At 41.8% G+C, this 22481-nt stretch overlaps 1 protein-coding gene across 1 annotated transcript; it reads right to left on the bottom strand.

The window, feature by feature from the left end:
* Window positions 1–720: 720 nt before the first annotated feature.
* On the bottom strand, window positions 721–21047 carry impg2a (interphotoreceptor matrix proteoglycan 2a; the record flags this gene model as incomplete). The annotated part of the gene is given in 22 exon segments (XM_084545353.1): window positions 721–1237; window positions 3266–3329; window positions 3809–3888; window positions 4464–4665; window positions 5928–6116; window positions 7287–7497; window positions 8571–8790; window positions 8896–9183; window positions 9666–10588; window positions 10842–11025; window positions 11980–12023; window positions 13475–13674; window positions 16228–16248; window positions 16347–16399; window positions 17389–17547; window positions 17634–17695; window positions 17960–18006; window positions 18923–18955; window positions 19058–19083; window positions 19162–19328; window positions 20649–20879; window positions 20969–21047. Coding segments are annotated over 21 exon segments (3462 nt in total). The 3' UTR covers window positions 721–1237; window positions 3266–3286.
* Window positions 21048–22481: the final 1434 nt, after the last annotated feature.

Genomic DNA, 22481 nt, shown 5'->3' with positions numbered 1-22481 from the left:
TTAGATGGGAAGATCAATGCCACTCTTTTTTTATTTGCACATTAAATCCAATGCTACAGCTTGTAGGCAGTTAGCTTAGCTTAGCATAAAGACTGGAAGCAAAGGGGAACAGATAACCCCGGCTCTTTCAATAGGTTGCGTAACCATCTTTAAAGGCAAATCCAAACAGACAATGTTTTCAGAAGGACAGCCGTCAGATTTACTTTCTGTGTTGAGCATATTTAAGTGTAGTCGCCAAGGACAATTTATTGACTGATCAGGCTACTAGTGTCGCTGGGAGCTTTCTGAACCCTTCCCAAGAACATTTCCCCATTTAAATTAATGAATCCACCCATGAAAAATGTGTTGATTTCTTTCCGCCGAGCCAAAATAAAAAAAATCAGTTTGTGATCGTCCCATCCATTGTGGACTGTGCAGATCAAGAGCTTCAGCAGAACTTTGAATCTGAATTCATGCCAAAGCTCCCAAATTAACACACTGAATCTTGCCTTTTAAACCATACAAAAGAACAAATGTGTAAAAATAGCAGTTTGCCATCTAACGGTCTGCTTTGGTTCACTTCGTAATGAGTCGTATGAACTGTCTCTGTGTTTTCAGTCTTTGAGCTTCTTGTCTGACTTTGCCAGAAAGGAAAAAAGTGCATTTAATTTCCTCTAATGTCCATTGGTTTTGTTTTCGAATTGTAAAAACTGAAATTCTGAAATTCAAATAGCACCATTGACTAAAAAAGACCTAAAGAGTAAATGTGGGAATAAGAGAGACAAAAAAATATATAAACTGTTAAAATATAGCCTTATTCACTAACAAACGCCCACTCAGCTATGTACATATTCACAGTTTATGTTCTTCTCTTTTTATGAATGGACAGATAGGACAAAAGAAACCATTATTTACTACTTGTTGCGTAGTGTCTGACAACTTTTCAAGTAACAGGATGCAGTCCAGTTTTCCCTACAGGGATATGTCCAGTAGATGAGCAGCAGACACGGCCCTTGATGTCGCAACGAGCTCACCCAGTCGAGAGAAGGCACGAGGACGGAGGACGGAGGAAGAGGAAGAACCGTCAACACCTCTGCCCACACAGGGTGGGGCAGACGCAGACCTATTGCTGAGTTTACAAGAGTAGTATGCTGAAAGACGGTCCCTTTTGAAGCATGCAGTCCAGGCTCTGGGAAACGTGGTGAATTAGGAGAAGGTCTCGACGGGGAGCTTCGTTTTACGACACGGGGGCATGTTTCTGTGAAGATAAATAGGAGTCTCAGCCTCATTCAGATGTACCGTACATTACACATACATGCACACAGTCTTCAGCCACCATATGTTTTTTTGGAAATGCTTATTTTACTTTGATTTATGTGATTTATGTGCAAAGAGGACACAGGTGAGCCAGCAGTTAAACGTTTCAAATTTCAGGAAATATGTTAATTCACTTTCTTGCGGAGGGCTACATGAAAAGATTGATACCACTCTCATGTCAAAGTGCAAAATATGAAGCTGGTGCCAGCAGCCACAAAGCATAGCCTAAAACTGAACATTGGGTTCTGCCAAAGGAAAAAAAAAAAATCCATACAGACACAAACTATTTCTCTGTTTTATGAGGGAGTAAGTGCCAGATTATTTTCCAGAAGTTTCCACCATTTACCTGGCAACTGCTCCCAGACAAGATATAGCATACAGAAAGCAGCAATTTATCTTTGGTTTATGTTCATACTAAACAAATTGGATATCATCTGCTTATTAATTGGCTTTGGAGAGGTAGATGTTGTTACCTTTGGGCAGTGGCAGTCCTTGTTTTCCTTTATTTCCTGGCTTTAAGCTAAAACTAAGCTCTTGGTGGTAGCTTCTCATTCTCAAAGGTCTAATGTGCAAGATTTAGGAATATAGGATTATCGTATTTTATCTTATCTTAAAATGAGCCCTTTATATCTACACAGGGAGTGGGTTCTCTTCCACGTCTGTGAAGGTTTGCAGTCATCTAGGTCAAATAAAAAAAAAATAAACTCCCCACCAGGCATTCAGAACCGAAGAATCCACTTGATTAGTGAGATGTCTCCAAGAAAACTCAACCAAATCCAGCTGCCTTTGTTTTAGCTTTGATTGTTGAGCCTTAAAGGAATAAACCCAACACTGGCTCTTGAGAAGAACTGCATTTTTACGATGAAGTTGCCGTTGCAGCAGGTTCTACTACGCACTTGGATGCAATGTCACTGCTACTAGATCATTCACATCCTAAATCATGAAAGAACTACTTTAAATTTCACTTCTTAGACATCTGCAGTGTCTTGATAGCCCATGGTTAACTCTTTATAGGGCGAAGAACCATATTTGGTAACTTCTTCACTCATTTTAAATTGGTTTAGGAGGTTTAGAAGCATGCGGTTTTCATCCAGCCAATCAGTTGAACTTTCTCAGGTCAAATGTTGTCTTCATGGTCTACCTCTGCATGAACACTGAGTGTAAATGCTTTATTACGTACCACAAAGACGTGGCCTAATGTTGTCTAATGTGATAATGTGTATGTTGACAAGTGCCTGAATGAGCACCTTTGTTCTAATGGTCTAAATACATGTTTACATTTGATTACCACTTAAGGGCAAGGAACTATATATGGTAACTTCACTGACAAACATTAGGGTTGAAATTTTGAATTTCCAAATATTTCAATGAGTGCCCTGTGAAGGGTTAATGGTTAGAGCATAAGGGGTCACTAATCTTTATTTATTTATTTTTTCCATTGCATTGTCAATAGACGCATACATCTATGTAGTTTTACAGTAAACAATCAAAGGCTGGTCTATAGTAATCCTTAAAAATTAGAAGTGATAAACGACCTCTATCATTTGGTGTCTGTTTGCTTCTTATGTGCCCTGATTTATTCCATTTCCAGAAACTGTAACATTTTCTTGAATAAAACAGTTTAGAACAGGGGTCTTCAACATTTTCCAGGCCAAGGACTCCCAAACTAATGGACCCCATACTTATGTATATGTGTATTTAAAAACTTTTAAATTTGTGGAAAAAATTGCGGGGGGCAATATAAAAAAAATGTCCGCGGACCCCCTGTTGAAGACCTCTCGTTTAGAATAAGAACCTATTACATATTTATATCAATATCCACCACAATTTCTTTATTGAGAAGTTTAACTTTGGCTAAATGTAGTGTAGCTTTTACATACAGGATATCTTTTTATCAAAAGGTGTCAGGATTGAGGATTAGTTAATAAACCCATAAAGCTCACACAGTGTTCAAATGAAGGATAAATACCTTGTTGTTCACAGGAACGTTTCATGTCTGCACAGAGGAGCTCTCTCTGCGAGTATCCAGGACACTGCAGCACATGAAAATACGTAAACAAACACATTAAATTTAATCTTCGTAAATCTGTTACTTTATTTACTGTACAAACTTAACTCGGCTTTGTCTGGCATGAAGTCTCTACATGGCACACAGAGGGGTGATTTACAGCCAGATACGACTTAAAAACAATCACTGCCACTACAGACTGCTACAGTACTGCCGGGCTGTTGGCAGTGGAAGGAATGTCTGCATCTCGTAATGGTTTCTGGCTCACTGTATCAGCCTCAGGCCTGGATGGTGAAGATTTGGGAATGATAAATCCGTCTCTGCACTGGTTTGGCACGCCCCGGACCCCTCATCTCCTCTCCACTAACAAAGTTTCTTCACTCTGATGTTGCCAACCTCCTATATCTCAAACTAACTTCCCTGTTTCCTCATCTCCTGTGTTATTTGGCCCATTTCTTTATCTCATCACAGTCTCCAGGGGGGAGAAACAAGAGAGGCACTTACGCTTGATGCTGCCGTACAAAGTCAGCAAACTGCCGGTCCTTAGCGTAGAGTTCAATGATGCGTATCCTGTCTTGGATTTCCTGCAGAAACACATGATATCAGTCAAGAGAAACATTACATCACTGACAGATAAACAGTAAACTGAACAGGCTGTGGCTCAATCAAAACATGACATTTTAAAGTCAGAAAAAAACCTACAATGGCTTTTTTAAGGGGCTGCAAAAATCCAGATGATGTTAGCCACCTGAGATTTCCTAATCAGATCCTTGACAGGTAAAATTTAGATGAATAAATGGAAAGTAATGTGTGTTGCCCTGGGTCAGTAAACCGCAATCCAGAAACCCTTCAGCAAAACACATTTCCCACCTGCACTTTCTGAACAACTGTATAAATTAGGGAGCCTAAAAATGTTTTTCTTTTTCAGCATAAAACTTGAGCTTTTCATAACATTCTTCAGTGCACGTCATTCTTCAAAATCTTGCTTGGTGTTTTTATGCGTGCCTTTTGCGAAACGATGTATTTTGTCAGACGCCGCGCTATAAAATAATCACTGCACCAGTTCCAGAGGACAAAGACTTGGGTATGACTTCTGGTTAATGTTCAGCTAGACAGCAGAAGTAACGGTGTATAGAAGGAGACATCTCTTCACACGCACCTCCTTCGTCAGTTCGCTGTTCTCGTAGATGTGTCGTATCTCCTCGCTGCTGAAGTCAGTGGAGGCCTCGGCGCTGGCGCTGCTGTACAGGGGAGCTTCAGGATAGCGGCGGTAGTAGTGGCTGTAGCCCGTGGTGGCCTCGCTCTCATACATGGGGTTGTACTTGGTTGCTCTCTCCAAAGATGGAAGACTCTCTGTTCGCCTGCAAAACAACAATGTGAGAAATCAGTCACAGCGTGGAGACAGGATGTAAAAAAACAGAGCCGTAGATCAAGTAGGAAGCCAGACAAGAATATTTAGTTGCATTGAATAAGTCATTAGGGAGGATTAACCTTTAATAACCTTAGAAATAGATCAGCACCATATCAGATCTCTTAAATGGCTGAGGTTAACGCAGGGAATCTTAACAGGCAGCTCTGGGATCTGTACCAGACACGCAAGCATGCTGATGGATAGCAAACAGACACTTTGTGCTTGACTTTTAAAGAGCGACTAAGTAAAGGAAGGAGCAAACAAAGGCATCACCAGACTCCAAACACCCGGGCAGAGGAAGACAGGTAGCTGCATTGATGTAAGTTAAGAGGGACAAAGAGATGGTGCTGTGGACAATTTTGGCCGTCGAACTGAGAATGCAGACGTGGGATTTCTCAACTGAGTCTGTCTCCTCAAGAAAATAGGCTTGTTTACTCTAAAGCCCGATTACTTTACAGGAGGTAAACTCGTCAAACACACTAAATTTAAGAATTTCTGTTCACTATCAAGCAAGCACAGTTAGTTTATATACAGAAACACAGCTGCAATGGAAGGCAGATTGAATTAAAACCGCATTTAAAACAATGGAATTGTGGTTTTGGATGCAACTTCAATGAATGCATCTAAGTCTAACATACATAATTGAGTATTTGTAATACTTAAAATTGAGCTTTGAATATTTTGTGTCAAACATTAAAATCAGTTAAAATGTTTTTTAGGTTCATGCGTCTAGGAGATTGATAGTTTACAAGATGGGAAAATGTTCTCTTAGTACAACGATTAGTTTAAAAATTGTTTGGCTGCAAGAATCTACGTCATAATTTAAAACTTCGACACATGTATATTTGCACAACTGGTTTTCAAGTCGGATGATTTTTTGGCAGCGTTGTTTGTCTGTTTCTTAGTATTTGATGAAGTATAGTCCAATCACTCGGCATATTTACAGAGTTCAGTTGCTGCTCCATTTATTCTCTTTCAACCTTTTGCAGTTTCAAATTATGGCAAAATATTAATCCCATAAGAGCCCTTCTTCTTTTTCTTTTTGTTTTGCCATTGTGTTACCTCTGTTCACATGAAGGTTTACAACATACACGTAAACTCTCAAATAACTCTTGCTGCTCTGTGCCATTTAAAACAGTGACATGACTAATGCTGTCTCTGGGGATCACTGATGACTGTTTGAGCACGCAGTGTTCGACCGGTAATCCTCACCGTATGGGGTCCTCCGACTCATCCTTGTCGTACTGATCCCGTAACGTCCTGGCCAGGAAGAAGATGACTCCGGAGGCCACCAGTAAGAAGCCAGCTACAGAGGCGATCGCTATGCCGACCACCAGCGGCTCGGATACGTACTCCTCACAGTGTTCTCCTCTGTACCACCAGTTCTCCCCAACACGGCACCTGAAAGTGACAAATTCAACAGTGCGATAAAATACTTTCCACTCGTGCTAAAAGAGCCAGTCAAAGGTTACACAGTACAAATCGTGTTTTAAAAAAGTTGATTGAATGCTCAGTGATGCTTGTAGTTTGTCCTTAACAAGTTTCATAGCATAACGTTCTGTATTCAGTACTAATACCTCGCTTCGGAATAAAAATCTCCTCACGTGTTTGTTTCCCGTCTCCATGGAGCAATGCAATGCTCTTGGCTGGACGGCGTAAGGTAAATAACAATCCAACAGCATCTGGAGCTGCATGCTTGTTTTATGATGTGGTAGTGGGTGCGAAACAAAGGTTAGCACTCGTCCTGGCAAGCAGTCTCGCCTGTGTCTGTTCATAATCACTCGATTTAAAGCGCACCACACACACAATAGCCTGAGCAGAGCCAGCGGACATGTTTCTGTCACTGATTTGCGTTATTTCCATATCATCTTACACACGTTAATCCAATGAAAATGCCTGTTTTGGCATGGAAACACATGCACATACATTAAAACACACACACACACTGCAAAATACGTTTGTGAGTAATCCTTAGAAATAGTTTAATTACAATTAAGTATGGACATAAAGTCTGACGGGATTATAATGATCTAAAAAGTAAGGTTGTTTAAATCATGCACAATATTGCAGTAAACAAAAATCTTAATAATCTTAGCAATAACCCCTCCACAAATGGTGGTCATTGTTTTCATTTGTGTACACCACATTTAATGCCGAAGGGTGTAAATAAATTAACATAGTGATGCCAGAAGTTTGAGTGCGCCACATGTTGACTTGATGAATTTATTCTAAGCCAAAAATATAAATCTTTGAGGACACCTAATTGGTTTTTGTAGCCAAAAAGGGTGCACAGCTAAATCTTTGTTTCATTTAGTTGTTTATGACTATAATTCATGAGGCTACATAGAAAAACAAAGACCAAATTGGGGTACATCCCTCCATCTCCCCATGTCCAACTTCCTGCCAAGCGCACCAGCTTTAAAACTAGCAGACTCTGGTCTCCTGCGCGAACTGCAATAACACTTGAAAATCTGTTTAGTGTTATGTGACGGAGTCCCAGCCTTGCAAACCTGCAAACTCAGACACTTTTCCCCACACACAAGCAGATCACTTCCCCTAATCCCCACCCACCTGCAGATGGCTCCCTGGCCAGGGATGATGTCACACTTGCCGTCATTGAGGCAAAAGTCAGTCTGCAGCTCACAGATACTCTGACAGGGCAGGCCGTCCACGCTGAAGTAGCCAGCATTACAGACGCACTCCGCCTCCCCAGACCATTTGTTCACTTTACACTCCGCATATTCGTTGCATGCCTGGAACTTGCATGGGTCGGCCTGGTCGCCTGGAAATTACAGACACAGAGAAGTGCTGACTTAAAAAGTTGGAACTAAAGTGTTCGGAACTTTTGCAACAAAAGAGATCTGTGGTTTTTTTTGTTGTTTTCTTTGGCAGGGTTCGGTTAGTAAAAGGTAATGACACATACAATACGTGCAAATCAAGATTGAGCAACATGATCGGATGACGTTGTGCTTATGACGCAAACTTACGTCTTTAACAGTAGTTGTTGATTAGTTATGAATGTTGCAATGGAAAAATGCTTCTTTCCAAACCAAGTTTTCAGGCTGAAATGTCCCAACAGTTTATTATTACTGGCAATTAACAAAATGATAAATGATTGAACTTAATTCCAAAATAAAACACAAACTCACACAACTACACCTGGAATATTAAGACACTCTTACAAAAAACGCTAAATAGCTAAGATAGTTTTTAAAATATGATCTCAATAAGTCTTTAAGGGACATACGGACTCATACTAATGTATTTTGGTGATGACTGACATTTTAACACAAGCCTCTATCTATATCAGAAATAATCAAGTTTACTGATGTTCTCACATTGACACCTAACGTTTGATATGACATGAGGAAATGCTGTTCTACAAAGATAGAAACTAAAAGGGGTGTAATGCATGCCGTGTGAAACTGCTCACACGGTAAGCCTTTAATAATATGTGTTAGCATGGCTGCAGTCCAAGGAAGCCTCGATTAACTCTTCTCAGCTGATGTGACCATGAGTGACACTCACAGTTTGAAACCACGCTGTGCCATGCGTCACAACTGAGAGTTAACCCCTGGTTTCTCAGGCCTTTTCACACACAGTGATTATTATTTTAACAGACAATGTTCTGAGATTACACTCGGTTAAGAGTTGTTTGGCATTTCAGGGAGAATGCCAGTAACCAGTTAGCTTAACATTGAAAACCTAGGAAGCATTTAGCCTTGCTCAAATGTAACAGAGGCTGGCAGCTCACTAATTACAGAGCTGTGACTCCTGGCTTCGTCATCACCGTGAGTTAAGCTAAAACGGCACCACGCTGCGCTGTGCATGAGGTGTGCATCACTGACGACCTACCTGACTCAACGTCCAACGAGTACTTATCGATGGCGAGGTTCATGGTCTGGTAGGCTGTGTTACAGAAGTCCTCAAGGATCAGATAGACAGTGGTCGTAACCCCACGAGCCACCGGCTTCCCAAATTTCATCCGACTGTTGACAACGATGCTCCCGTTCCTGAAGTTCAGGATCTCCAGGTTCTCAAAGTGGCTCAAGTTCGATTGAAGGTAGGGCACAAGCTGGTAAAGATTGAAAAACGTGCAATTTGATGTGACATGGCAAAGAATCTGACACAACAGTGGGAAGACTGAAAGGCACAAGTACTGTAAAATGTAGGTGGTTACCAGCTCTATGAATCGCTGCTCCAAAGCTTTGTACTCTGGAGAACTCTTGTTGAAGAGGTCCTCTGAGAAGGCCATGTTGGTCACCCTCAGGCTGAAGAAAACAATCAGCGCCCGTCCAGGGTTTATAGGCATGGCGATGCTGGCCTGGTCCGTGCCGTGCCCCACGCTGAACGGGAATCCAGTGCTGCCCTCTTCTGTGTGGTTTGTCAAGCCATAACCATAATGAATCACGTCAAATCCGTTGTCTCCAATAGTGGCGTCGTCCAGGCCTTCATTAGTGGTCTGGATCTGGGGGTGGAAATGTGGAAGGTGGTTGGTGCAAAATTCTGACAAACATACAAGTAAGTTAACCAGCTGCAAGGCCAACGTTGACGTTATTTAGCCCTATCTGTGATTTGAACACTGCTTATAGGGTAATGTTTGAATAGCTGAGGTGACAGGACATCATCATCACATCTGGACAACGAAAGAAAGATAATATGGGACAAACCTAACTAGCAGAAAACAGCCGTAATTAGCAAGGTAGGCTGATTAGCTTTCAATGTCCAAGGGAAATACAAGAATATCGTAATATAGACGCCTTAAATAGTTAACAGCTCCAAAGATATGGATGAAAATGGACAAAAATGTATCAGCACTGGTAGACTACAAGATGTGATGTTCTTCAGCCAGTAGCTTACAGCAGCATACCGTGTCTACCCAAGTGCTGCATCTTTTTAGATGAAGACATCTGTTTAACACCTAAAATCTCTTTGATTCTTTTGCCGTACCTCCACCAGTGAAGGGATGACTATGTCAGGCAGGCCCTCAGAAGCAGGGTCAACGTCAGAGATACGGGTGAAAGGTGACTCCTTCTCTGGAGACAGGGCAGTCGTTTGGGCAGGGCTCGGGGAGTCGGTCACTGGTGACTCTGGATCTTCTACGTTCACCAGTAAGATCTCATCCTCTGTGAGATCCTCGGTTGAGATCACTGGAGTTTCTGTTGTCTCCTCCACTGCTACTACTACTAACGGAGCTTCAGGTGCAGTCTCTTCCTTTAACTCATCTTCTAATGCAGGTTCCTCCGGTACCACATTAATGGCTGCGTCTTCCTCCGGTGATTCTGGGATAACGTCCTCTTCTCTAGGTGGAATATCTGGGAGGGATTCTTCTGATGTCCCCTCCAATGTGTCCTCCCCAACAGGAAGCAGATCTGTTACTGCTGCCTCTGGCTCTGATGCTTCAATCACAGTATCTATTGTTTGTGGAGGTGGGACGAGCGCAGGCAAGACTTCTTCTTCTTCTTCTTCTTCTTCTGTGGTTTCAGTTGTTATTGTGGAGACCTCAAGCTCCTCTGGAATCTCTGCCTCATTCACAACAACCTCATCCAGATGCTTCTCTTCCAGAGCTGCAGTAGGTTCTTCTCCCACTGCAGCGACCTCAACTTTCTCTGCTTCAGCTTTAGATGCAGCATCTGCGGTCTCTTCATGGGACACTTCCTCTTCTTCTGCTGTGGCTGTAGATGGTTCGAGCAAGCTCTCCATGTCTTCTGTGCCTGAACCGGAGGCCTCGATTTCCACTGGCGGTTCAGGCAATGTGCCGCTCCCTGGGAGCTCAGGCGAGGGAAGCTCAGCTGGGATTTCTTCACGTGGGGGGGTCTCTGCAGCTGGAGTCTGCACAATGTCCTCTAGCAACAGACCCTCCTCCTGAATGCCTGGAAAAACACAGATGAGGAGAAACTCAATCTAATGGTCTCCTTTTATAGAAACTGGCTGCCTCTTTTCAGAGCTCACAAAGAAAATATTTGACTTTAGGAACTGAAAGATATAAATTTAAACGAGTGGGAGGTTAATATTTCCAGAAAGTGGAGGAAATTATTTCTTAAAAAGCTTTCTTAAAAAATCAGAAAGAAAAATTGAAAGTAACACAAGAGAACACATGCTTGTTTCGGCAGGGTCGGCACTTACTGCCAGTTTCAGGTGCGATAGTTGTCAGGACAAGAGGTGGAGATACGACGGTGCTCTCCTCCAGAACAATAACATCATTCTCTGCTGTTGCCGCTGTGTTGGTTTCGAAGGGTTCCTGCAGGACGTCATCGTTGATGTCCTCTTCTAGAGTCAAGACCTCTGGTGGCTCATCAACAGCACTGACCTGCATCAAATCACAAATAGACTTTATCATCTGTGCTTATTAATTAATGTGCTACACTTCCTTTAAGAGCCTAATGTTAGACTTTGACGGGAGATTTTTCCTAGCACAGTCATTACTATTAAGAAACTAGTTTCCGTGTTACTGTGCTGACACATTTAATTTGTTCTCGCAGTAGCGACGACCATAATCTGCTGTCTTTATCCTTTACTGAAAATGTGTTTAGCTCACTGCATAAAGGCACCTCCTACACCCAAAGCATATTTTTTAATAATGATTTAAATGCATCGCACAATAACACTATGAAAGTCTGTATATTTATTTGGGTGGCCTACTCCAAGCTGCAACAATATGAAAGCTTGGAAACCCGGCAGCTGAACCTAAAGTGTTCCAAATCCAAACAAGGGCAGCAAAGTGCTTCGGTGGCACAGTAGCCCTGAGCTCTTGCTTGCAAATCAATTACTGGGGAGAAATTTGCCAAACTGTCCCAACTCATTTAATGAGTCAAATTAATCACAATAAAGCGAACCAGCAGACACATTCAGCGCAACCCAAACTCTGATTATCATTAAAGAGCGCACTCAGCCACAAGACAGCACAAATGAAGATGGTATTACTCGTCTGAATAAACTCATGTGTGCAGTCTCTCTTGTTGACTCGCTGTGGTGTGCTGCGCTGCTGTCTTTGCCCCAGAATAGCAGTGGATTATTAGAGCAAGAGCCAAACTAATCCTGAAAGCTTCACTTCATCCTCGCTGGTGAGCTCATCCCCCACCTACACTGGTGTAGTCTGGATAACGTCTCAAGCCAGTTATAGGTTATCGCAACATCAGTCATGCTGCAGTCGTCAGCGTCCTCGAACAAAAAGTTATTCATCAACTTTGCAGAGCTCAGAGCAGCTGGAACACCTGGGGAGAGATTGTTGTCATGACAGTCGTGGAGGTAACTTGTTACTCACTGTGGCTCCATCTGCAGTGTTGACAGACTCAGGAACCTCAGACACTGTGGAACCAGAGGAGAAACAACTATTAATACAAACTGACACACAAAAGGCAAGTGCGCCAAACAGCCTAAATATTTCTGCCTGCCAGAGTCTACAAAATCCTTTAAACTGTAAGCATTTCAGCGTTGATATCCTGCAGTTTGACAGCGTTACCTTCAGGGGTAAATATCTACAAATCAGTGCAAAAATCTGGAGTGAATATCAGCCACTGTGGGCCAAGGCTATTACTGCATCACCTCCAAAGCAGAAAAACAAAGCCAAGCTGTGTTTTTAAGTTCCCCAGCCACACATGTCAACCATATGAGAGTGTTTAGCCATTATTTCAGATGTCACAGACTATAACTAATGCGAGCATCACGGGGCATCCATTTCCAGAGGAGCTCAATAACGCAGTAAACTAATGACACGCATTCTTTAAAAACAAGAAATCTTGCAGGAGGTGGAGGAGATGGTTTAGACATTATCACATCATTCAAGGGCTGCAGCAGAAAGTAGGAGCTAGCTAACCTACTTACTGAGTGCCTGAATCTACGTGTGTTGGCTTTGTGTCTGCAACAGCTGTGAGCAAAAGGAGTACTTCACATGAAAAGGGTCACACGGGGCTGATATTTCAAAATAAAAAAAAAAAAGAATTTTAAAATCAGATAGGTCTTATTTCACCTAGATTTCAAAGCTAGAAGCTAGAGACAACAGCTACTAGCTTAACACACCTAACCCTTAACCGAAGCAATTGGGTTGCATTGTGGGTAATATTGCCACCAAGTTTTTTTTTAAAGAAATGATGCTGTCAGGAATATAAAGTGATGATATCTCTGCTTTTTCTGCACCAATTTTGATCTCGTTTTTCGGAAACCATCCATCACGAGTCTGATAACGTCACACGAGTGTAACGCAAGACCCGCAAAGTTCTCCTTTAAGAGTTAACCACAGTGCGCAAGCCAAAATAAAGGATCAAAGTGAAGCCAAAAAAACAAAGTCTTCAAATTTCAAACGTCACTTTTGCTGAATTCTCCTCTGCCGACCATTTAATGACAAGGATTAAACTGCAGCACAGAATAAATACACAGTTCCTATAACTGATGACTCTGTTATTTGTTCATTAAAAATGGCTCACTTTTGGGCTGAAACTTCTTATAAATACATCTCTGTCGACTTTGACAGAAAAAGAAGTCAAATAAGAAACAGATGAGACTATTAAAACCCTGGAATGTTTTCTCAAGTGGTGTACCGTATGTTGTAATATCAATGCGGGGTCTTCTGTGGCTCTATTTGATGTGACACATGGAGGTTTGCCCTGCACTTCATGCGCCACGTCTGCCAATGTATTCCCGGTGACTTCACTGCCATGCAAATTAAATAAATAGCTACACTGGAGGAATGTGGGTGTCCTGTTGCACTGCGGGGAATATCTTTAGGAAGACTGGCAGTAGTGCGCTGGCCATCAGCTTACCAGTCTCCAGCTCGTCGTAATGAAGGGCATCGGTGAGAACATTTTTGACCTCGCTGATGGTGTAGACCACTGTGGCGTGCTCCTGATATGAGTTCTCCACTCGGTTTGACTGCAGGGTCAGGTAGTCCAGCTGCTCAGTGCTCACTCCTGTTCCGTCCACCACCACCGTGACGGCATAGTCCACCACCACGCCATCCAGCCTGCAGACACAAAAACGTTGTTCATACATCCAGTCAATGCAAGACTGTGTTGTACAGTTTCACCCCCATTTACACCTTGGGACTGGACCCTCTGGCTGATATTGGGTCGTTAAAGCACCATTCATTGGGAAAAGAAGACAGTTTCCTCCAACAACAAGTTTCTGATAAGCAACAAACCCACCAGACTCTTAGAATTGAAGAAGCTACTTGGACGAGTGGCAAAACATCTTTGTTGCTCGTGTTTTATGCTCTTTTTTGGATATAACTTCTTCTTTTGTTCTCCAAAATGAGCAGAACCACTTTGTGGATGTCAAAAAACTGTGATTTAAGATCAGGAACAAGACTAAGCCTCATATTTCTCTATTTCCCACACTTACCTACAAAAGGTGGGTCTTAACCCCCTCTGTCATCTCGATTATCAACCCCCTCCATCTTTCATTACGGAAATCAGGCTTCCTGAGGTGTACCCCTACCTATCAGGAAGTCTCACTCCCATCTACACATCCTCTCACGTCTTGTGTACCAATAAACCTCCTTGTATCACTTTTGTAAGTAAAGGGCATGTAAACATATACAGTTTATCTTAATAGTTTACTTTATTTCCAACAGTAAAGTTGGAATCTGTAAACGTAGCCGCGCTTCTGTTAAAGTGGCGATCTCAAAGAACATTTTGTTCTTTTTGGCGGCCTCTGTGGTGGCAAATGGTAATTGCAGGTGTTATTTAGGATCTATCACTGCAAAGAAGTTCCAAACACTGTAAATACAAGGATTATTATTTCATCGGTGGGTCATAGGCTCAACCACCATTTTACTCCTTCCTTAGGTGATATTTGCCATTCATAGAAAACTGCGAAATCTACTCATCCCTCCTCCAGTTTTTCCTCAAGCTACTGGCCTTGCAGTGAGATTGTTTTGTCCTCTAAAGATTTATGCTGTGGTTTTGATTTCAGCCATATTCTCCAACTCTAATCTCCCGCTTCAAAAGTTATTATTAGCATTAATTAGTGCCACGGGTTAGCTGCTCAGCTAAAGGGCACCTAAATATTTAACTAAGAATGAGATGGTTTCTCATTCATTGTCATGAAATTCCCCAGTCAATTTATCACGACCAAACATTTAACATCGGTCTCACGTACACATTAACAAAAAGAGAGCATGAGAGAGCGAGTCCTCTAAGAGGAAGAAAACCATTCGGGCATTAGCTTGATTTAACGTCAAACCTGTTAAAAGAGTTGTAGAGGGCTTGCACATGACTGATGACTGCGGTGATTTATTCCTGTTTGGAACGCAGGAGCGCGACTGTATAGGGCAAAAACAGCCGAGTCAGCACAATGATCAATCTCATCATAATAAACATGGAAACCTCACAAGAGATTCCAGGCCCTGGAAAAAGCCATCTATCAGCTTTCATTTGACTACTGGGAGCCCTCCACTCTGACCTAGTTTGTTGGGTTTCTGGCGGACGGTTGAGCATGTGCCGGCCAAGAGTCGGCCCTATTTAGGAGGAGATCCAGTCCCCCCCCCCCCTTAAGTTTCACAGACAGGCTGACGGAGCTGTACTCCTGCTGTGCCCTGAGGTCTGCAGTTAGTAGTTGCATTGATTAATTACAGCAATAATCATAATTCTCAATGTATTTAATGTATGTGTGTGCGCACCATTATGATTATATGATCTATAACGTACAGGGAACGTATGTCAAAATCTCTTTTAATTTTACTTCAAGGTAAATTTAACATAGCTGTTTGTTATCGGTTTATAAAATATAATGACTTTTGAAAATTTTAAATGGAATATTAACCCATTTCTTCACTAGGAGCATATGAAAGGCAACCGTAGTGACGACTACAAAACATTACTGGTCCTGGTCAAAAAATAAAAATATGAAAACCGACACCGCGCACTTCGGTTTTCGTCCCGATTAAACAAACCAGATGTTAGTGAGTTTTAAAAATGTCAGCAAGGCAGTTTTTGTTACTTTTGGGCAGAACAAGGCTAGCTGTTTCCTCTTGTTTCCAGTCTTCGTGCTGAGCTAAGCTAACAAGCTGCTGGCTACAGTTTTATATTGACCATATAAACGTATTTGAATCTCTGTCAAAACAAAGCATATTTTCCATAATGCAAACTGCTTCCTGTAAATACTAACTGTAAAAAAAAAATGTACATTGTGAAATTCTTCCACGAGTAACCCTTTCCTTTCCTCTGAGCGCTCTGCTCTGCAACCCTCCACCAGAGTCTTACTGGTCGAGGCCGTAAAGCTCCGATAATCGTCTCTATAGAGGAGCACCTGCTCGCTGGGTTCGGCCCATCTTGATCCCACTTAACAGGCGAGTGACCGCGTTAAGATCATTAACACAGGCAACTAGTGACACACCTTAACACGTGCCCACGCTCACAGGTAAACGCGGTGTGAGATGAAGGTGAGGCCACACACACACAGTCACACACAGTCACACACACACTCACGCAGCTAGCTGATAGGGATCTGGGGGCTTAAATACAGGACAGGATAGAGACAACTATGCAAGATCAAAGTGCCACATCTGATGACTCACCCTTGAGCGTCCTTCTGCGGTCTACATAAAACAAGGAGGAGCTGTTAAATGTCTTTTGATGGTTAATGTTAAATCTACAAAATGAGCTTGCAGTTGTTTTGTCGACGAGGAGAACTGACCTGAAGCTGATCACAGACACACTCTTGAATCCAGGAAGCCCTTCCAGAGCGTCTTCTATCTGCAAAGACAAAGAAAAAATAAATCAAAATCAAAATCAAACATCAGACTAAAGCTAGTTTGTTTCTTATTTTAAGCGGTTAGAATGAAACTGCTTCCACAATAACTCATATTTACTGTTCCAAAATAACTCATGCCGTTCAAAGTAAATGAAAGGTCCTTTGTGCTATGGCCCACATCATTATTCTAAAAAGGAGGACTACTGCCCTGCAGTAAACTGGCAAGAAACTCTTTTTATTGGTGCAGATTATTGGCCTTTCTTCTCCGCACAATACAAGAAAAAAACAATACAAACACTGTTACACAGACATGCTGACCCAGTTAATTTAGTTTTACAGAGAAGAAGAAGAAGCACGCAAATAGGCCTCCAGAGCCTTTTGTCTGCGTACTTGTCCTCCAGTCCTCCCATCTCCATGCTCATTGACTATCATGTCCTCCCCTCCGCTCCACTCCACACCACACATGGAGCTTTAATCTTTTCAAGGCATGTGAGCTCGCGTGAGTGCGGCGCGTGTTGGCACGTGAAGGTGTCTGCAGATCTAATGTGTCTAGCTAATCCCCACGGACGATAAAAAAAGCAGGTTAGCATCCAGAAAAGACTCGAATTGAGAATGTTTTTATTTACAAGTATATGTTTGTGTGTGTGTGCACTGCATTCATGTGTCGAGCTGACTGCCAGGAAAAAAAAAGCAGTTAATTTTCCGACTAGCTGTAAAACCGCCGTGGTTACGTTCAAAGGTGAGTACCGGTGCAAACGCATGCATGTGCAAAAGTCTATCTATTCCCCAGATGTTTCATAAAGCTGTATTCTCACCACAAACAACTATTTGCCTTAAAAGCTGGATGTGTTTTAAACCCAGGCCTCACACTTGGGGTTACCCTACTGCCACTGTTAACCTGCACGTTATTGAAATCAACAACGCATCAGCAACAGACTGTAAACCAGTAGATATATTGGGTTCATTAGCACTAGAGGGAGATACAAACCTTTTCGGCAAGCTGTCTGCTGAGCGTTTGGTACTGGAGGCTTGCTGGATCTTTAAGGTCATCGCTGTACATCTCTCCAGTCAGGAGGATGCTCATCTCCACCACTTGCTCCAGCACAGCAGGCGTGGGAGGCTGGACGGCAATGTCATTGTCCAGCTGTTGCATGAAAAAAAGGCGAACAGTCACACTCGTAGCTCAGCGCACACATCAGTAAAACATCCATATATGTGTGTTACACTCACTGGACTCTCCTCCACCTCTGGTAAAATGGAAGCTGTATCCTCTTCTCCTCCAGCTACGTCTTCTAGGATGGTTGAAAAAGGAAAAGAGTAAGAAAGGATTGTTGGTTTATTTGAATTGGATGTGAGCTTAAACCTTTGGCGTGTGCCGTGGTGGCCGATTAGACTGTCCTGACCCCAGGTTCATTTTAAATCTTAGGCAGAACTGGCCTAAAGCCAAGCGCACACACCGGACACACGGAAAGAGGCGCAGCACAGAAAGTGAAACAGCACAAGAAGATTAAATGAAAGCATGTGAATCTCGCTGTGTTATCAGGAGTGACACTAACCGAGCTCAGGAGCTTCAGCGACTTCTGCTGGGCCTGGTGTTGGGGTGCTGTGGAGCAGCAGAGGATTGATTTAACAATGCTGAAGTCACATGCAAAATGAAAATGCACAAAACACAAGAGCTAAAGGGTTATGCACATTGTGGGATGACACACAGTTAGAAGTCAAAGGATATTTTTTTTTTTCAGCAAATGAACTAAGATTTCACCTCCAACAATATTGTTTGGTGCTAACAAGTCTCAGTGAAAGCCCGAGCCCTGAGTCCCTTAGTTATTACAACACATTACTGTTGGATATTTGTGTGTTATGACATTTACCGGAGCCAGAAACAATGCAGTTTTTCCTCTCTCTTCATTATAGTGCTGACATAATTGAGAACGCTCGGGGCTAAGATCTGTATAATATTATGGAAAAATATACTTTAACAGCTCCCATGAGCTACATAGAACATTTAATAAATGGTTTTTAATAGGCTGTCCTGTGTTGGTAGGTAAATACCGTAAAGACATTCAAATTAATTGATAACAAAAGTCTTATATCTGCTTAAAAATACATTGTAGTGCTCTGATTTATGATTGTATTGTGCTTATAAATCCGTACAGGGGAGAAATGCAGTGTAATAGCTCCTCTGTGTATTTTGAATGGTTTATGGATAAAACAATGATGTGTTTTATCATGCTGCAACTACTCAGGCAGAACGCGCTGACGGGATGAATTCATCGCAAGGTTTTTGTCTTTTGACTGGATTTGTTGAAAATAATAAAAGGTAGATGAAATACTGCAAATATTGTTAGCCTTTAGAGAGGAAACTCAAACAGACAGCTGAGCTTGGATGCTAGTCTAACACACACACATACACACACAGACACATGCAATGGGACACAAGACTCCAAAAACAGATAAATGCAAGAAGTCATGAGTGGGAATATGAACAGGTAAGGTTGAAAGAGTCTTGACAACCTTACCTGCACATATGCTGCCAAGATATGGTGGGCTCACTACAGATGGTAGGAAGAATGACACATTTACAGGCATAATGAGATAAGACATGTATTGTTGAAATGTTACACTGGGGGTTAAAGGTGGAGAGTTTCTTTTACCTTTTCAAACCGGGCGTCGACATTCTCTGGAAATGGAAAACAACGTAATGAGCAGAGTCATTTATTAATCTGTTCTGATTTCGGTTTAATCGTCACCCACTCACCTTTTTAACCAGAGCCTGGTGCTCGTCTGATTGGCTGAAGTAGCTGCCGATATCCTGTGCGGTGACCGCGCCCTCCTGGCATTGGCTCATCCAGCTCTGGTACTCATCTTGCTCTGGGAGGCGGTCCCAGAAGATCTTGAAAGCCTCCCATATGGTCTCCTGACACACTGGTGATACCAGGAAATGACACCCCTTAATAACCAAAGCTGTGGGACTTGCTTCCCTAGTAATGTTTTGCAAATGGTTTTTCCTTGGGTGACTGTTAGCTGTTATTATTAATTCAAACTGTCAGACATACATATTATTTCCTTCTGAGGCTCAGATTTACGTCCAAGGCCACGTCGACGTCATGACATACGGTAACTGCCTCTCATGAGTCAGCCGACTGGGCACTTGTCCAGTCTTCTTCTCTAATCAACACTGTCAGTGAGACCTGAGACACCGGTGTTCACATCCAAATCCAAATCTATCTTACATAACAAACCTCAACTTTTCACTATCACAAACTGGCACAGAGCTTCTCTTAGCGCCAACAAGCTTGTCTTAGAGTCCAGCAGCTCATGAGTTCACTTACAGGTATCACACCTTGATCACAGCCAACACACACACACATTACAAAGCAATCGCAGATAAAACTGTCTATTTTATGTTTAATATTTTGAACACTCCTTTGTTCTTTGCAGTACTTCCCACTATGCATCTGTTTGAGGAGTCACCTGACCAAAATCCAACCAAAATAAACAGAAACAATTCTTATCTGGAAAATGTGTCATAAGCAAGTATCAGCATTAAAAGTATAAAGATGATTATATTATATTTATATTATTGATTAATTATTGACACTTTTATTTTACTGTTGTATTTGCTGGAATAAATTATTGTATAAACATTTATCATCTTACACACTTAATGGTTTAACGTTTAGTTTAATTAATACATTATTAGATGATAAGTTGACGCATCCAAGTGATAAAAAATGTAATGAGTAAAGTAAGTAAAGGAATAACCACTGAAAAATTACACTTTAAAAACCCAACAGCAACATGACTTTGACGGGAAACAAAAACAAGAGAGAGATCTGTAAAGCTGACAAAATATCCTAATTTTTCATATTTGGCTACATCAGTTGGAGTTGAAGACAATTAAATTGAAAAATGAAGTTATTTTGAAAAGGCAGACCACTAAGATAAAGTTACAGGAGTATGATACTACAGTACATCCCACTCCTGCACACTTTATAATTTGTAAGTAGACCGCAGTCTGTTTAAACGCAAATCTCATGAGTCCTAATTGCTACAAGTGTCCACACAGATGTCGACTGACATTCTTGCACTAGATGCAGCAGAGATGAACAACCTTGCCCAAGGAAGGCATAGACGGGACGACTAAACAAAATCATCAAAATCTGTAGGTGTGCCCTCACCTCTTTTGCAAAAAAAATCATCTACACTTTACTGAGATCTAAATTCATCTATGTTGTCTCGTACCTCTGAGGTGAAAGTAGCTCAGATGGTTTGCAACAACTTGCTGAACGGTCTCTTGTGCACACAGTTTGACTCCACTGGGGAAAAGGATGTTCCTTCTCCGTCGAGAGATAACTGCATGGCCTTCGTGAACCGCCTTGACTTCTGATACACGAATGACTTGTGGAAGCACCGCAGGCTCCTGAGTGTAAGGCAGGCCCAGGTATCCCATCGAGGAACCTTCCAGTGTTGCATCTAGGGTACCAACAAAAAATTATGACTTAACAATTGCCTGCGCTTTGGATTATAAGTGAGCAATAAGATTTGAACTATTGATACATTACCTGTCCTTATATCCAAAAATATCACCACTAAACTGAATACAACAGAGTAGAAAACGCATCTCCAAGATTCAATGCTCATGTTAAATCCGTGATTGTGTTTAAATCCTTGGACTCGGGAAAGGATCAAGCAGATATGTAGTTCCCCTCAAGTCACGTGAAAGCGATATGGACAACTTCTTACAAGTTTGCATAGTTCAGAATTCCTCAGACACAAAAAAGAAAAGCAGAACCCCGATCGGAAACCATCTGACAAACACCATCACGTACTGGTTTCTTTGCCTTCCCCTGCGGCTGAAGAGAGGTGTGTCCCATGGTGCTGTGAGGATAGTTCATGGCCTCAGGTAGAAAGGCAGATGGCACTTGGAGAGAGGGGGATTTTTTTAATGCTCTCTAATCCTGTTTACTCTAAGCCTTTTAGAAGAGCTCGCCAAGAAGTTACTGGAGCAAAACTGGGAAGGGAGGGCGTTTAGCGTGGAGGAAACACGGACAGAGGGGAAGGCCATACAACCAACGTCAAGCAAAGAGTTGCATCGAAACAGAAAATAAATATGAGGGAGGTTGGAGACTAGGAACTTTTGATTCTTAATGAACTCTGGTCGCTCAGTTGAAAGCTGGTCATTTAAGCTGCTACCCACCCAATGCAAACTGTTGCACAGGCTATATAAAGAAGTGCATTAACAAATTATGCTATATCAAAGATATCCTACACATAGCCTTGACTAGCCACCCCACTCATACACAAAAGGAGCAAGTGAAATCCTCTCAATATGTCTACAGACTCAAAAGACAAATCTCCCTCTTCATACCTTTAAGCAGATGGTCCAGTGGACTAGTATAACTTGTCAACATTTGCTCTGGAAATAGTCATAATTTGTGCAGTTATAACAGGCCAATTTCTACACATTTCTACATCATTTTGAAAAGACTGAAGAGATCTGTAGAGCATTTTCGTTTAGCATTAGCATGCTAACATTTGCTAATCACCTACATTTGCTACAGTATGTTTGAAATTACCAAAAATGTCACTCTGCTAATGCAGGTGTTCCTGAAAAATAATTTATTGAACACTTGGCTGACAGTTTCAAAGGGAAATTAAAATATTTGGACAAAGCATCTGTGGCTAAATACAATAATTCACTTGCCAGCTTGAAAGGGTAGCAAGCAGTCAGTGTAGCTAGCTATATGTACTGTAGTTAGCATGTTGGTACAGTTCTTACCTTTATTTTTGTGGAACAGTGACCAGAGTCATACATAAAACACTATAACTTCATAGCTTGGAGTAGTTCCTCACAGGAAAACAGGTAAACTGGGCAAACATCTTTTTTGCTTTAAAATAGACAGCAACCACCAGATATGGAAAATGAAGCCAATGATTAGAGCCAAAAATAGCCACTCGCCCCAGACCTTTATGTTAAACTGCACAACTTTAAAGGAGAATTAAACATATTTACAGCTTGGTTTTGGTGTCAATAGCTAGAACGCTCCTATTCGTGACAACTGTAGGGGGTTGAAT

This window comes from Chelon labrosus (assembly GCF_963514085.1).
Source record: "Chelon labrosus genome assembly, chromosome: 5".
In the NCBI taxonomy this organism is placed as follows: domain Eukaryota; kingdom Metazoa; phylum Chordata; class Actinopteri; order Mugiliformes; family Mugilidae; genus Chelon; species Chelon labrosus.
This window is presented reverse-complemented; position numbering and strand designations above follow the sequence as displayed.